The sequence below is a fragment of the Mus musculus genome, chromosome 5, assembly GCF_000001635.26.
Source record: "Mus musculus strain C57BL/6J chromosome 5, GRCm38.p6 C57BL/6J".
Lineage (NCBI taxonomy): Eukaryota > Metazoa > Chordata > Mammalia > Rodentia > Muridae > Mus > Mus musculus.
In genome coordinates this window covers 142,483,530-142,499,975 of record NC_000071.6, presented here as the reverse complement: position 1 = coordinate 142,499,975, position 16,446 = coordinate 142,483,530, and the positions used below count along the sequence as shown (strand labels likewise).

At 54.0% G+C, this 16,446-nt stretch overlaps 1 protein-coding gene across 16 annotated transcripts in view; it reads left to right on the top strand.

Moving 5' to 3' along the window:
- Positions 1–16,181, top strand: part of Radil (Ras association and DIL domains) — a 67,304-nt gene extending 51,123 nt beyond the window's left edge. For 4 of the 16 annotated variants that reach the window (XM_006504685.4, XM_006504682.3, XM_030254445.1 and 1 more), the window contains 10 exons: positions 1,978–2,138; positions 4,538–4,650; positions 5,003–5,240; positions 5,576–5,748; positions 11,423–11,573; positions 12,339–12,529; positions 12,801–13,221; positions 13,985–14,121; positions 14,424–14,563; positions 14,728–16,181. In XM_006504685.4, the coding sequence (XP_006504748.1) occupies positions 1,978–2,138; positions 4,538–4,650; positions 5,003–5,240; positions 5,576–5,748; positions 11,423–11,573; positions 12,339–12,529; positions 12,801–13,221; positions 13,985–14,121; positions 14,424–14,563; positions 14,728–14,833 (1,831 nt within the window). In that variant the 3' untranslated portion in view covers positions 14,834–16,181. Of the gene's footprint in view, positions 1–1,977; positions 2,139–4,537; positions 4,651–5,002; positions 5,241–5,575; positions 5,749–11,422; positions 11,574–12,338; positions 12,530–12,800; positions 13,222–13,984; positions 14,122–14,423; positions 14,564–14,727 lie in introns of those variants that run through there. The other 12 variants (XR_001784688.2, XM_030254449.1, XM_006504686.3 and 9 more) reach the window with 7 other exon arrangements.
- The last annotated feature ends 265 nt before the right edge of the window (positions 16,182–16,446 follow it).

Below are 16,446 nucleotides of genomic sequence, written 5' to 3'. Positions count from 1 at the left end.
TTTGATCTTCTCCAGGCACAGATTGGCTTGGGGAGCCTTCTGTCTGCTTCTAGGCCTGCATATCTGGACACTCTATGATAGGTGGAAATGCAGCCCCTCCAACTCCCCACTGAGGGACCCTGAGGCCACCAGTGAGGGATTCTTGGGTTTTTTCTTCACATGAGGCCAGCCCAGTCAGATCTTGGGGTGGGTGATCCTTCTGAGGGAGTGCGCATGGTCCCAGAGGCGCATACCTAGGTGAGATGTTCAGCAGATGTGGTTGGAGAGGCTTATGGGAGATTCCTCCATCCCTAAGCCTTAGGGCCCTGGGGTGCTGCATCAAGGAAGTGAGGAACTGTGCTAGCCACGGCAGGGCCAGCACTTGGAAAGCTGAGACAGCAAGTTAACTAGTTCAAGGTTAGCCTGGACTACATGTCAGAATTCTGTCTCAGTAAATACAAACAATGACTACTCGTTGGTGTTTCAGTGGATTGTCAGGGCCTAACTAAGCACAGTCCCAACATAACAAGTTCACAGGAGTCCCAAGAGTCTGGTTAGATAATAGAGTAGATGCAAGTCACACTGCATGATTGACAACCACGCACCTCTTCGTGCTGCTGGATGAGACTCAGTCTGTGAGCCAGTGAAGGGCAGTAGGGGCCAGCCATCGCCACTGTCCTCCTAAAAAGGGATGCTTAGCTGGAAGGAGGGGAACCTGGGGTGAGAGGAACCTTGCCTGCTGACTGTAGGAGGAGTCTGAGCTGCCCAGGAACTCTGGTGCCCCCTGAGCAGTACCCAGTTCTGTTTTCATTAACCAGAGTGACAGTGCCCCCATGTGGGTAGCACACCAAACTGCAGAAGGGACTGTGGGAAGCGGGATGGTCCTGCTCCCCTTCATACTTCAGAAGGTGACTTCCAGTGACTGTGTCAGCATCAGGATTTTCCTAAGTCTGAAGGACATGCTTTGCTTTCCGCCCAGTCTCTTTTCTTGTGCTGCTATGGATTGAACTGAGGACCTTGCACAAGCTAAACAGAGGTTCTACCAGTAAGCTATTCTCCTCACTCCCCTACTGACGCTAAGCCACATCCCCACCGAGGAATTCTAGGCAAAGGCTCTGCCATTGAACCACGCCCCCAGCCCCTCACTGGGGGATTCTAGGCAGGGGCTCTACCACTGAGCCACACCACCAGCCCTCACTGGGGGATTCTAGGCAGGGGCTCTACCACTGAGCTAGTCTCAGACCCTCATTGATTGTAAGCAAACATTCTAATGCTGAGGGGATACTAATGCTCATCTCTGACCTCTCATGCTAATCCTCTGGGGCATTCTAGGCAGGCAGAATAATATCCTCACTCCTGATTTCTGCCCCTGATTCACCACCTTCATCCATTGCTGCTGTCCTTCCTAATCGAGTGGTAGTAGTTAACTGACCTCTCAGAGAGTTGTCAGTCTGTTTTCTCTGAGAATTGCTCGGTAAGTAATCTTACAGCTCCTATTTGTCTGTCTAAATAACATACTCAGGTTTCTTGTCCTCAAAGGCATGGATAGTAAGCCCTGCTACACACACCCTGTGCATGAGTGTGTGTTACACAGTGCTTGCATGAGTGTGTGTATGTGTGAGTATGTGTGGTATACAGTGCTTGCATGAGTGTGAGTGGTACACAGTGCTTACATGAGTGAGTGAGTGTGTGTGTGTGTGTGTGTGTGTGTGTGTGGTACACAGTGTTCTAGCGCTCACAGCCGCTCAGCATGTGCTTCCAGAAGAAAAGCTGTGAAGGAGCATCCTCACCAGGGTCCTCTCCTGGGGCCCAGTGCTGCCTGCATGTCCTTCACAATAGATTCCGGAGCCTCTGATAGGTTCCTGACTTCTAGGAAATTGACAACGGTATTTGCTTCTGTTAGTGTCCCATGAGATGACTGTCCCCGTGCACACAGAGCAGCAGCCGTGCCTCCTCATCTGCACCCAGAGTAATCCGTTAGTCTTTCTGTCTTGGTAGCCAGGAGCCCATCTCCTGGGCCAGCTTCCCCATGGCCGACCTGGTTCCCGACCTGCAGCACATCCTGTTTTGGATGTCAAACTCCATCGAGCTCCTGTACTTCATCCAGCAGAAGTCCCCGCTGTACGTGCAGAGCATGGAGGAGGAGCTGGACGTCACAGGTGAGCCCTCAGGGCGCCCGGCTCAGCACCGTCCTCAGGGAGACAGCGGTGGCCTCGGGCACGCGTGCCTACACAGGGTGGAGCCTTCTTGGCCCCCAGGCCAGCCATTTGGGGATCACACATGAAGCCAGCATTAGTGCATTACGGGCTTAGGCTGACCTGGTGCCCCAGGGCGTGCCATATGACATTTTGCTAGTTTTGTCTCATGCCCCATGCACACGTAGCTTGCTCTGATCTGCTTGTGGGAGGCTAAAGGTACGCACGGGCCACTTAGAGGGGGACATGTGAGCATACAGTTAACAAAATGAGGGGCTCTGAGATGCCCCATCATTCCAGAAAGGAAGAATGCTGCCAATCAGAGCTGTAAGATGGTAGGGCATGTCAGCTTCAGAGGTGGAAACGTGGGTAGCTTGCCTGAAATTAGCATTTTCAAATACTCAAATTCCCAGAATACTCCAGGAGAGATGGTCCTGCTGAGGGGGGATGTGGTGGGATGGGGTAGAGAGGAAATCTATGAAGATGACATTGTGAGCTATGTCGGGGAAGTGGCTCAGTTGGTAAAGCGTCAACTACAAGCAGGAGAACCCAAGTGCCATTCCCAGCATTTAAGTAAAAAGCCGAGGGTGGTGGTACGCACGTATCATCCCCACACTCATAATCCTAGAGGGCAGGAGGCTCCCTGGGCTCCCTGGTCAGCCGGCCTAGCCTAAACAGTGAGCCCCAGGCCCTGGGCCCGGGGAGAGGCCCTGTCTGAAAAACCAAGGTGGATGGCCCCAAGGAGTGACACTGCGGGTGGTTTTCTGGTCTCCAGACATGTGTATGCAAACCTGCATGTATGTGCACACACACACACTAGACAAAAAAATTAAAAGATAGTGGAGTCGAGCCAGGCCCTGGGTGGTTTTATTGGTATGTGTCTGTTAACAACTCTATGCTGGAGATAGCCTGGGAGGCTTGACAGAGCCAGGAGCCCATGATGGATGACCTGCTGTAGGTCCCATGTCCTGACTATACACCTGGGGTCCTGGGGCTAGAAGCTTTGCTTTGCCTTGACAACATCAAAGGTGCTCACTCCTCTTTTATCTGTGGGGCCACTGGGCTGTTGAGGCCTATCCCGGCTATAGTAAGGACCTGGTGGCCCTGCCACTGAAGGCCCAAGCTGAAGAGAGAGGCGGTGCTCGTTGCGTCTATGTAGTGTCCCTGTACCCTATAATAGGTGAGGCTGGTTTTCTTGGTGCCTGAGGGACACCTGATCCTGGGGCCCCTGTGACTTTGTGGCAGTTACATCCAGGTGTCTACCTGGGTGTCTTAGAGCCACGCTAGAGTGTGCTGACCCTGCTCTTCTTGTCAGCCGCTCTTTGTCCGGAACCCAGGGGTGAAGGGAATCTGGATCTTCAGGCGCTTGGGTCAGCAGCCATCCAAGCCCCCGCCTTTTTTTTTTCTCTTTATAGTTTATTATTGCTGCATTTTGGGGGGAGTGGTTGTTTTGCTTTGTTTGGTTTTGGTTTTGTTGTTGTTTTGTTTTGTTTTTGGCAGGGTCTCACTGTTCCAGGCTGACCGGGAACTTGCTGCTAGGAGGTTTCCAGTTTCTTAAGAGTGTTTTGAGCCAGGCAGTAGTGGCACACGCCTTTAATCCCAGCACTTGAGAGGCAGAGGCTCAGAGAGGCAGGCAGAGGCGCAGAGAGAGAGGCAGAGGCACAGAGAGAGAGGCAGAGGCAGGTGGATTTTTGAGTTTGAGACCAGCCTGGTCTACAGAGTGAGTTCCAGAACAGCCAGGGCTACACTGAGAAACCCTGTCTCGAAAAACAAACAAACAAACAAACAAAGAGTGTTTTGATGCCACAGCCACGGGACAGCCTCCTAAGGGGCTGATTTACAAGCATTTTAACCATTGTCATTAAAGGTGACCTTCAGGGCTGGCTTGGGCTTGCTGCCAAGGAATAGCCAGTTCTGATGGAGAACACAGCCTGGCAGCTGGGGTCTCTTTACCCAGCCACTTGAAAGACTAAGGCAGGACGGTTATAGGTTCAAGTAGTCCTAGTGCGCTACAGAGTGAGTTCATGGTTACGCTGGGCACCTTGTCTCAAAAAGAAAAAGAAAAGCCCAGTGGTAGAGGCCTGCATGACACAGCAAGGAAGGTATTAAAAAGGAAAGGAGAGAAGGGATGGAAGGAAGGACAAACTTCTGGTCTGTTTTAGTAGGGTGGCCACGTGTGTCTGCTGTCCAGCTCTGCCTGGGCTGGGCTTGGGATTGACATACCAGATGGGAGTGTTGGCGAGCCAGGCAGATCCCCAGCAGGTAGCTAGGCACATGGTGGAGTCCTGCCTGCTCCTGGCTGGGTGGGTCCACTCATGCCTGCTGTGCTGGTGAGCCTCCTCTTGCGGCCGCTTCCCCTGCAGGCTCCAAGGAGTCGCTGTTCTCCTGCACACTGACGGCCAGCGAGGAGGCCATGGCTGCCCTGGAGGAGGTGGTGCTCTATGCTTTCCAGCAGTGCGTGTATTACCTCTCCAAGGTGCGTGCTGCCTCGGGCCTCAGGCAGGAGGGAATGGACTGGGCTGAGCCAGCTTCAACAGGGAGGAATTAGCCGCTGGTTCTGCTCTGGCCCTCAGTGCACCCCTTCCCCCTAGCAGGAATGCCTTCATGGTCCAGCCTAGTAGCCATCAGTCATGGTGCCTTCGGCACTTCTAGGTGACTGCCATGTCCAGCCTCCTTACACTTACACCTCCTGTCCCTACTTCTGTTAGTCCCAGGGCAGTTCCTGCTGAGCCTCGCTCCAACCTGTTGCCTCAGGCTTGTTACGTTTGGGGCTCCTGGGCAGTCCCAGCATCTCTGTCAGTGGCTCTTGGGGTTCTCTCTCCCTGCAGTGCTTGTATGTCTGCCTCCCGGCCCTCTTGGAATGCCCCCCATTTCAGACAGAGCGCAGGGAGAGCTGGCGCTCAGGTCCAGCTCTGCCCGAGGAGCTTCGGCGAGTGGTGTCAGTGTTCCAGGCCACCTTGGACCTCCTGCAGCAGCTGCAGATGCATCCTGAGGTGGCCTCCCAGATGCTGGCTTATCTCTTCTTCTTCTCTGGCACACTGCTCCTCAACCAGGTCCTAGACAAGGGTGAGTGGTGGTGGGGCTGGGACCTGGTTTCCTTTGAGAAAGCTAAATGTGCCCTTAAGGGAACACTCTGCTTGGCTGAGCCTGTGGTAGGATGGCTCAAAACCCAGGGTAGGACAAAAGCTCAGAGCATGCGCTGACGGTGGAGGGTATGAGGGTAGGGCTAGTGGCTGTCACAGCCCCTCGTGCCTTGGACCTGGCCTCCTTCATCTCTTTCTTCCTCTGCCCCTAGAGACTGTGGGTAGTCTGTATTATCTTGGAATTTGAGATGGGGTGTTGAGGTGGCCTGGAGAGGCTTTGGGAATCTTGGTGGGTCTCATCCTTTCTTCCCTCTCCAGGGCCCTCTCTGAGTTGCTTCCATTGGCCCAGGGGTGTGCAGGTGTGTGCCCGCCTGCAGCAGTTCCTGGAGTGGGCCCGGAGTGCTGGCCTTGGAGCACCTGCTGAGCGCTTCTTCCGGAAGCTTTCCTGCACCCTGCATCTGCTGGCCACTCCCAGGGCTCAGCTCATCCAGGTAGGAGGGCACCAGGGGCTGAGTGCAGAGAAGGGCATGCTTGATCCTAGGGTCACGGCTTCCAAAGCAAGTCAAGGTGGCCTGGCCTCTGCACCTGGAAAACTCCCATGTTACCTTGGTAACTCATGGAGTTGCTTAGCTCCTCAACCGTCCACACCCACCCCAGGCTGGATAATCCCATGGGTGCTATGGGCAGTCTATGGGCTCTGTGGTGGTCACTCTGTGTGACTAAGAGCACTCTGGTGTGACCAAGATGCAGGACCTGAAGAGGAGGGCATGATCTGTGTCCTCCACTGGGCCCAGTCTAATCAGACAGATCCAGAGAGCGAGTCAGAGGGTCGGGTGGGAGGAGAGAGAGGGCTCAGCTCATAGTGGCTGCTGTCAAGGGCCTGGATGGTCAGAAGCTTCTAGAAGCTGGAGCACTCCTAGCCCAAAGCCCTCCCAGAAACTCAGCCTCGTGAAGAACTGAACTCACAACACAGACAGTTGGTCTTCCCCAGCCTCCCTAACGCTGTGACCCTTCAGTACAGTTCCTCGTGGTGTGGTGCCCTCCAGCCATAAAATTATTTTTGTTGCTACTCCATAACTGTAACTTTGCTAGTATGAATCAGAATGTAAGTAGTTTTGGAGATAAGAGGTTTGTCAAAGATACAAGTTGAGGATCCCTGCCCTGGAGCCATCCAGTCAGTTGTACCGTGTGTTGCTTCATCCTCAAGTTCATGGTCATTACCACCACAGCGGTAGGGAACTAGGGCTCCCCTCCTCCCACCACATGTGGTGGCATTCATCCTGGTGGTTAATGGAAACCCTGCAATGGTTTCTTCTCCTGTGTGGAGACCACTGATCTTGTCCTGAGATGGTGACCATCTATGAGGGACTGTGGGTGGAGCAGTCCAACATAAATCTCCCTCTGTTACCCAGAGGCTCAAAGCTCACTGGGTAACAGCTTCATTGTTCTGCCCCAGGACAGCCAGCGGTGGCTCATGCCTGTAGTTCCAGCATCTGGAGGTGAAGCAGGGGATTGTTGCAAGTCTGAGGCTAGCCTTACATAGTGAGTTCCAGGCCAGCCTGGGCTACATGTGGAGAGCTTACCTTTAAAAAACAAAGAGGGGGCTGGCAAGATGGCTCAGAGGGTAAGAGCACTGACTGCTCTTCCAAAGGTCCTGAGTTCAAATCCCAGCAACTATATAGTGGCTTACAACCACCCATATGAGATCTGAGGTCCTCTTCTGGTGCATCTGAAGTTAGCTATAGTGTATTTATCTATAATAATAAATAAATCTCTGGGCAAGCAGGGACTGAGAGAGCAGGGCCGACCAGAGCAAGCAAAGGTCCTAAAAATTGAATTCCCAACCACCACATGAAGGCTCACAACCATCTGTACAGTTACAGTGTACTCACATATATTAAATAAATAAATAAATAAATAAATCTTTAGAAAAAAAAAGTAAAGAAAGAAAAGATACCTTTCTGCAGTATCTCATGTCTCGGCATCACTGACATTGACGACAGTGACTGCTGTTTGTCACTGAGGCGACTGTGTCACCTTGCTACCTTGCAGTTGGTTGAGTGGGCAGAACTGTGCCCCTTCTGTGGAGGGCAAAGTTGAGGTCATACCATGAGTGTGCATTGGAGCTGAACTCCAGACATGGCTCCCTGTGCTTCTAAAATTGTATTTCTGTACATGTGTGTGTGTGCACACACGCCTGTAGCAGAGTGGGTGTGTAGAGTTCACAGAACAACTTACTGGGGTCAGTTCTCTGCTTCCATCATGGGATCCCAGGGATGGAACTCAGCTCAGCTAACGAGATGGCAAGAGCCATTTTAATGTGCTGAGCCATTTCACCAGGCTCAGGAGCTCCGCCTTACATGGGTGCACAATGTTGGTTTTGAAATGGGGTAATTTTTTTCCCCATCATACAGTGAAAACTGAACCATAAACAACTCAGGTGCCTAGGCATGGTTGGCAACTGGGGCGTGTGAACTCAGTTTGCTTCCTCCTAAAATAGCACTGCTTCAGGGCTACTATTGCTGGGTTGAAGCCCCATGACAGTCTGAGTCAGGGATTCTATTCCTGCACAAACATCATGACCAAGAAGCAGTTGGGGAGGAAAGGGTTTATTCGGCTTACACTTCCATACTGCTGTTGATTACCAAGGAAGTCAGGACTGGAACTCAGGCAGGTCAGGAAGCAGAAGCTGATGCAGAGGCCATGAAGGGATGTTCTTTACTGGCTTGCTTCCCCTGGCTTGATCAGCTTGCTTTCTTAAAGAACCCAGGACTACCAGCCCAAAGATGGCACCACCCACAAGGGGACCTCCCACCCTTGATCACTAATTGAGAAAATGCCTTACAGCTGGATCTCATGGAGGCATTTCCTCAAGGGAGGCTCCTTTCTCTGTGATAACTGCAGCTGTGTCAAGCTGACACACAAACCAGCCGGTACAGTGACCGAAACTACTTGGGGAGGAGAGGGTTTATTTGGCTTACACCTCCACGCTACTTTTTATCCTTCCTTTGAAGGAAGCCAGGACAGAAACTCAAACAGGGCAGAAACCTGGAGGCAGCAGCTGATGCAGAGAACCTCGTATGATGCAGCTTACTGGCTTGCTCCTCATGGCTTGCTTGGCCTGCTTTCTCATAGAACCCAAGGCCGCCAGCCCAGGGATCACTAATCACTAAGAATCAATCACTAATCAAGAGGATGCCCTACACTGGTTATTACACAGGCATTTTCTCAGTTGAGGTGCCTCTGTTCAGATAACTCTAGCTTGTATCAAGTTGACATAAAGACTAGACAGCATAATCACTAAGCATTTCTATTTTATTTGTTTTTAAGATTTATTTATTTATTTAATGTATGTGAGTACACTGTTGATGTCTTCAGACACACCAGAAGAGGGCATCAGATCCCATTACAGATGGTTGTGAGCCACCATGTGGTTGCTGGGAATTGAACTCAGGACCTCTGGAAGAGCAGCCAGTGCTCTTAACCACTGAGCCATCTCTCCAGCCCACATTTCTATTTTCTTTAGCAGTGCTGATAATGGAACCTAGGACCCTGTGCACGTTAGACAAGTGTTAACCACTGAGCCACACTACCATCCCCTCACTGGGGGATTCTAGGCAGGTGCTTTACCAGTGAGACACACTCCCAGTTCCTTACTCAGGGATTCTAGGCAAGTGTTACCACTGGACCACACTTCCAGGATCTTTAGGCAGGTGCGATACCACTGAATCATGCTGACAGACCTTAAGAGATTAGCATCATTCTCAGATGGAGTGGCAACGTGCACAGCCAGATGAGATGCAGAGTTCTGCTTGAAGGACTAGAGAACCACTGAAGGAATGGAAGCACCCGTCCGCAGGAGGGAACCACAAATGACTGAATGGGAGTTCTGCCTGCTGGACCCACATACATGGAAACACATGCACACATGCACGCACGGGGGCACGCGCGCGCGCAAACACACACACACACAAATAATAAAAAAGGAAAATGAAGGGCTGGGTATGTAGAGCAGTGGTAAAGTGCTTGCTTAGCTCACGCAGGACCCTGGGTTCCACTTGAGGTCCTCAGCCATGAGTTGCTTTGGTGGACAAAGTCTGTCCTGGTCATTGTTCATGTGAGAGGCTGCTGGGCTGGGAGTGGGACTCGAGAAGAAGAGCCACAGCTGAGCCTCCTGCCGTGGGCTCAGTGGTAGCCAGAGAGGCCTCTGGGTGGTTAACTAACTGCTCATTACTTGGCTCCAGGTTGTCCTGGGGCTGGTGACAGGGATGTGTTCTCTCTCTCTCTCTCTCTCTCTCTCTCTCTCTCTCTCTCTGTTGTGGTGTGTGTGTGTGTGTGTGTGTGTGTGTGTGTGTAGCCTTGAATGCCATTCCTCAGGTGTCTTTTACCTTTTATTTGACACAGCACATCTCCTTTGCCAGCTAGGCTAACTAGTCTGTGAGTTCCGGTGATCTGTCTGTCTTTCCCAAAGCTAGGATTCCAGGCCCCACACATGGCTGTTGCATGGGTTCTGGTTCTGGGCCGTCTCCCCAGTCCAAGGCCTGTGTGGTTTTCAAGTGAGGGCGACATGCAGGAAGGAGCAGCTATGACTCGTCGGCTCGGCTGCTCCAGTCTGCTCAGCTCCATGCCTGCCCTCCCCATACTGAGTCCTGGAGCCCAGTGAGACCAGGAGGCCCACTGTGAAGACAGATAGCTGGCCCAGGCACCTGGTGGCACCTCTGTGGCTGTGACAAGTGACAAGCCAAGAGCTAGGTATCAGGTAGTATTCTGGTCTTGCTGTCCACACAGAGTTCATTCATATTCTTTATGATCATCGCTTCTAAACCCTCTAAAAGGAAAATACCCTTAGCCTGAGGGGTTTATTCAAATAGTTCTCAGACTAGCCAGCAAAAAGCAACTGCAAAGGAAAAAAGATTATTTCTGCTCTCATGAAAGTAAGAGGAAAAAATAGTGGCCATAAATAGTAATGTGTCTGTAAATAAGGTAACAGGGAGGTTTCTTGGGGCCTGGCACGGCGACACACACTTGTAATTCCCATACTCTGGAGGCTGAAGCAGGACAGTCATGAACGCAAGGTCAGCCTGAGCTTCATGAGGGGACCCTGTCCTTTTAAAACAGTTTTGTAAAGATTCATTTTTATTTAATGTATGTATGCCTTTATAAAGGAGTGAATGTTATGTGTGTTGAGGGCGCCCACAGAAGAGGGTGCTGGTCCCTCTGGGACTAGAGTCACTGTTGCTTGTGAGCCGCCTGGTGGGGGTACTGGATCATCATCATCGGGAAGAGCAGCAAACACATTTAAGGGCAGAGAGGTTGCTGATGGGCAGCCGCCGGCTGACCCTGCCCTCACCCAAAGGGACTTCACCAAGAACCTGGGCACTGTACATAGGGACAACCTTGAGCCTCCGGGGTAGAATAGAATCAGATGTGACTCAGAGAAGGGAAACTTCTAAAGAGCCACAAGTCTCAAGTCTCCTGGCCAGGGAATCCTGGGCCCGCTGAGCTTCATGCAGGAGAGGAGGAGTTTTCAGAGCAAAGCTGGGCTCTACGGGGACTTTGTCATGAGGCCACAGAAGGACGAAAGGAAGCCAGGAAAAGAGGCAGCAAGCTGGGGGAGAAAGGAGGGGAGCCAGGTGACATTTCTGTTTTTCTTTAGTTCATTGTTAGCCTAGGCTGGCTTCAGACTTGCTATGTAGCCCAGGCTGGGCTACAAACCCTGATCGTCCTGGCCTCTCCTCCTGAGAGCACTGGTCTCACAGGTGGCACCACCTTTGTCCCTTTGCTTTGTCTTTTCCCTCCCTGAGCCCAGTCACGCACTGCACCTAGATGACCGGTTTCTGCCTCCCACGGGGCACCCATGCTTACGCGCTCTTCCCCCATCCCTCCTTGGCTCCCTCCTTTCCAGTTTTCCTGGGTTGCTTGAGTCAGGGTCTTAGTTTATAGCCCAGGGCAGCCTCAACACTGTGGATAGGTGTCCATTGAGGTGTCTTGCGCCCCACCCCTTCCCCTCAACCTGCTGTCTGCACTGCCCCCGCCTGCCCTCCCCTGGAGTGAAAAAATGGGATTGAGGCTGCAGCCCTGCCCGAGGAGGGCTCTCCCTAGGTCTATGGGCAGGGGACTATCTCGTGCTCCTGGAGGCCTTTGACTTGAGCTCCTTGTCCGCAGATGAGCTGGGCCACCCTGAGGGTCACATTCCCTGCCCTGAACCCTGCTCAGCTGCACCGGCTTCTGACTCAGTACCAGCTGGCCTCTGCCATGGGCCCTGTGAGCGCTTGGGAGCCAGGAGCCCCAGACGGCCCGGAGGCCTTCCAGTCAGGTGAGCCTTCCCAGCGGCCAGGCCAAGGGGTGAGTGGGAATGGGGGGTTGAGGGTGGAGACCCCCAAGCTCCAGCTCAGAAAGGCACCAGAGCAGCCCCCTGAGGTGGGAACACAGGAGCCCCCTACCACCCAGCACCTCCACCCAGGAGCCTACTGCGCTGCGCCCCAAGTCCCAGAGTCAGTGTCCTTTCTGCTCCTGGGGCTTCAGACTGGGGCTCAACTGGCACCCAGCAGATGAGGAAATGAACAGCAGGGTGAACAAACAGCCTCTGGAGACATTCCTCAGCTTGGAGCACACATTTATACTGCTTACACACATGCACGTGCCCTGATGGAGCAGCAGAGGTATGTACATGCATACATACATACATACATACATACATGTGTGCATTTCAAATCTTAAGTTATACATATCTTCCTTCATAAACATATATCCACAGTGTGTAAAGAGAAGGTGCAGGCTGTGAGTGTGCATGAAGCTTCCTGCTGACTCCCTGTTACCTGCGCACCACTGGCTGGGCTGGGCACAGAGGACGCCTCTAAATAGTACTCCTGGGCCCTGATCCCACGCGTGCACACACACTCACGCACACAAACAGACATGCACACACACACATGGGTCTAGTCTAGATAGCCTAGTCGGGTTTCAGAAGAGACTAGGCTGGGACTCCGCCTGCCTGAAGTCTTGCTGTCTTATGTGGGTGAGGACCTAAGGTGGAGGGAGGAGAGGCCAGGTCCCAGTGCCCCCTCTCATTCCACTGCAGAGGACATCCTGGAGTCCTATGAAAACCCGCCGCCCATTGTTCTGCCGAGCCAGGGCTTCCAGGTAGACCTGGAAGCCGACTGCGTGGAGGACAGCATCTACCAGCACCTGCTCTACATCCGCCACTTCCTGTGGGGGCTGCGGGGCCAAGCCAGCCCTGACAGTGGGCCTGCCCAGCCCGAGAGCATCGAGGTAGAGTGGGGCAGGGATGCTGGTGGTGAGGGGCTGAGTCACTCTGAGCAGCCTGTGGCTTGGAGCCTGAGCTGAACTGAGAACTTGCATTGCCTGTTGCCAGAAGCAGGCACTGGCTGTCCAGAGTGGGCTGGGGATGCAGCAGGTATCCTGAGACAGAGGTCCTGGGTCTCCATTTGTTGTGATGCAAGAGTCTTCACTCACTCTGCCTAACATGGCCTGGCTGGGCCCATAATCTCCTAGGTGGCTTGTCTGTCTCTCTTTCTCACAGGGAGCCATCATGGATACCTGGGCCATCCCCTCCTCTGGGCCTCAACGTCTGTCCACCTTCTCTTCCCAGGGCCTGTACCACACAATTCCTGAGGGCCATCTGGAAGGCCATGGCTGCCCCCTGGCCAATAGGGACCCAGGCAGAGTTGCTGTTGAAACTGCCCCTCCCCATTCTCTTCCTGTCACGGGAGCTCCCCGGGCTCAGGGTCCCCCTGGAAGACAGCCTACCCGAGGGGACCGCAGGGGCTCCCAGGCTGGCTCTCTGCACACTGACTCCTCCTGCATGCTCACTCCGCCCAGCACGCCACTGGGCCTGGAGCCTGCAGGCCCCAGCTGGCCAGAGCCCAGCGGCCTCTGTGGAAGAGCAGTCCTTGACGGGCAGAGGAATGGGCCAGGTGGTCTGCCTGGTGCAGTCCTAGAAGGTGAGGCCTGGCCTGCTCACGATTGGGTAGCAGACCCTCCCTTGTGTCTTGATAGCAGGTCTCCTTCAGCCTCTCTGTCAGCCAATGCTGTGTCCAGAGCATGCTCCTTAGTGCCTTAGAGAGACAGTCCTGGTAGGTGGGTGCATGTGTGCCCTTACGTAGGAGCACGTGTCCATGTGTGTCTGTGCACAGTGGGGCCCACCTGGTCCTATGAGGACTCTTCATTGTGTCCTTGATTATCCTCAAGTTTGAATGGCTTTGGGCGCTCGGAGCAGGACAAGGCAGCAAGCTGCCTCAGGTTCTGGGGCCGGGGCGCAGATCAGGCTTACTCCAGAGGTCCCCACTCAGACACAAGCTCTGGTGTGGAGGCACAGGGCCTCAGGGTGGGCCTCTGTTAGGCTGGAGTCTGCGGCAGCATCTGGGTGCAATGGAGGCTCAGGGAGGATGGGCTTAGAGTGCCATTCTAGTGGCGGAGGGCGTGGGGGGAGGAGAAGACAGTGATCAGATGGTGGGAGGCTAGGGTGTCCCAAATGCATTGGGTTCCGGGTTAATGTCTTGTTGAGTTTGGGCCTGCCCCTTCCCCTGGGCTTGCTGTCATATTCTGTCCTGGTAGTCTCTTCCTAGGGATCCAGGAGCACTTGCCGTGCCCTGTCTTGTGAGACATCTCTGTGTCTTCCTGAGGTCCCCTGTGTACTGACTCTGGGGTGAGTCCTTACCCTCCAAGTCCAATGGCTCCTTAATCTTTCCCCTCCTCTTTGCCCAGGAGATGCGATTCAGGATGCTGAGCCTCCTGCTGAGGCCTCCAGCCCCAGCTCCAGCGCTGAGGACTTCTGCTACGTGTTCATGGTGGAGCTGGAGCGAGGCCCCTCGGGGCTGGGAATGGGCCTGATTGATGGGATGGTGAGGACCCTGGGGCCTCAGCCCTCTACCCCTCCCACCCCCACCCCTTGTTTTTGCAGACTCATCCTCTACAGTGTGAGCACAGTCGAGGCCAGTGAGCGATGCCCTGACTGCCTCATGGGCCTGCCTTTAGGAGCACTGATGGAGCCCAGTGCTTTCCCATGGAACATACCTGGATCTGGCTAGGTCCAGGCATGGGCCCCACAAGTTCACAGGGAGGCTTGGGGCTGGGGTACAAGGCCTTTTCTGGGGAGAGCATGTGTCAGCACCAGCAGCATCTTGAGGCCCCTGCTTCTTCCCAGCACACACCTCTGGGGGCCCAGGGACTCTACATACAGACCCTGCTTCCCGGGAGCCCCGCGGCATCTGATGGGCGGCTGTCACTCGGAGACCAAATCCTGGAGGTGAATGGCAGCAGCCTGAGGGGTGTCAGCTACATGAGGTATGAGCCACACCTGCCTGAGATGCAGGGCTATCCAGGGAGGGGAGGGGCACCTGCAGGCCGGTCCTGCATCCTGGGGGGCGAGGGAGAGGGAGGGAGGCAGTGGCTGGAGCTGTTGCTGCTGCTTCCTCCTCTGCCAGCCTCACCTCTTTCCTTGATTTCAGGGCAGTGGATTTGATCCGACATGGAGGCAAGAAGATGCGATTTTTAGTTGCCAAGTCTGACATGGAAACGGCCAAGAAAATCCGCTTCCGCAATCCCCCTTCCTAATAGACCAAAGGACCCTTGTCCCCACCACCTGTTTCCTGTATCCTCTCCAGGTGCCACCAACAGCCACCACGGCACTCACCCTGCCCCTCACACCCCAGTCCAGCCAATCCTGGTTTTTAAAGTTGACTGAGTGAGTCCCTATGTTGTGGCCTCACGTTGAGGACACCTTTGACAGTGTGCATCTTAGTGTATATTTATTTATATGACAGATGACACTAAGTTGTGACATTTCCTACAGAGCTTTTATGTTTAAAGACTTTAATGGAGAGTTTAGATTCAATAAACTATCTTTTGTATTCTTATAGTGGGGATGTAGGATCTGCACTGTGGTACAGAGCATGTGGGTAACACTGAAGGAAGCCAGTGTTGCAAGTGACCAGCCTCCCTGCCCGGTCAGCAAGGAGAAGCTTCAAGTGCATTCACTGTGGACAGTGATGGAGGGAGTTCCCAACTGCCCCACACCCTGCACCCAGAGGTCGTAATATGCTAGACAGGCACTCTACCTCTAAGCCACACCCCGGCCCCTCACTGGGGGATTCTAGGCAGGGGCTCTACCACTGAGCCACACCCCAGCCCCTCACTGGGGAATTCTAGGCAGGGGCTCTACCACTGAGCCACGCCCCCAGCCCCTCACTGGGGGATTCTAGGCAGGGGCTCTACCACTGAGCCACACCCCAGCCCCTCACTGGGGAATTCTAGGCAGGGGCTCTACCACTGAGCCACGCCCCCAGCCCCTCACTGGGGGGGGGATTCTAGGCAGGGGCTCTACCACTGAGCCACGCCCCAGCCCCTTCCTGGGGGATTCTAGGCAGGGGCTCTACCACTGAGCCACGCCCCCAGCCCCTCACTGGGGGGGGGGATTCTAGGCAGGGGCTCTACCACTGAGCCACACCCCAGCCCCTCACTGGGGAATTCTAGGCAGGGGCTCTACCACTGAGCCACGCCCCCAGCCCCTCACTGGGGGGGGGGGGATTCTAGGCAGGGGCTCTACCACTGAGCCACGCCCCAGCCCCTTCCTGGGGGATTCTAGGCAGGGGTTCTACCACTGAGCCACACCCCAGCCCTTCCCTGGGGGATTCTAGGCAGGGGCTCTACCACTGAGCCACGCCCCCAGCCCCTCTTATATTTTGTTTTGCAACATTCTCACTGAGTTACCCAGGCTGGCCTTGAACTTGCTCTGTAGCTCAAGCAGATTGAGCTTTCATTCTACCTTCCTGCCTCAGGCTTCTGAGCAGCTGGGATTACAGGCCTGCTCCCGCAAGCTAAGCTATGGATGGGATGACATGAATGACCCTTTACCCAAGGACTGCGGTTTCTTTGTAGCTAGTAAACAAGAACCATGAGTCAATGTGGTCCAGTCTTTGGTCCTTTCTTTGAGACTGGGTCAGGGCCAGTGTGGAGCTTTACTGTGAATTCTGGGCCCACACGTGAATCCCTGTGCCCATCTCCATTTTCAATCGCATTGTACAGTTTCTCCTCCAAAGTAAGGGGTCTGCAGGCCTGGAGAAGGCGAGGTGACCAAGTTCATGTCTCCTTGGGCCTGAGGCAGCCTTGTGCCTCTCTCCCTGCTGAGATGACCTCCATTCTTCTCTATTGTCACTGATCACAAAAGT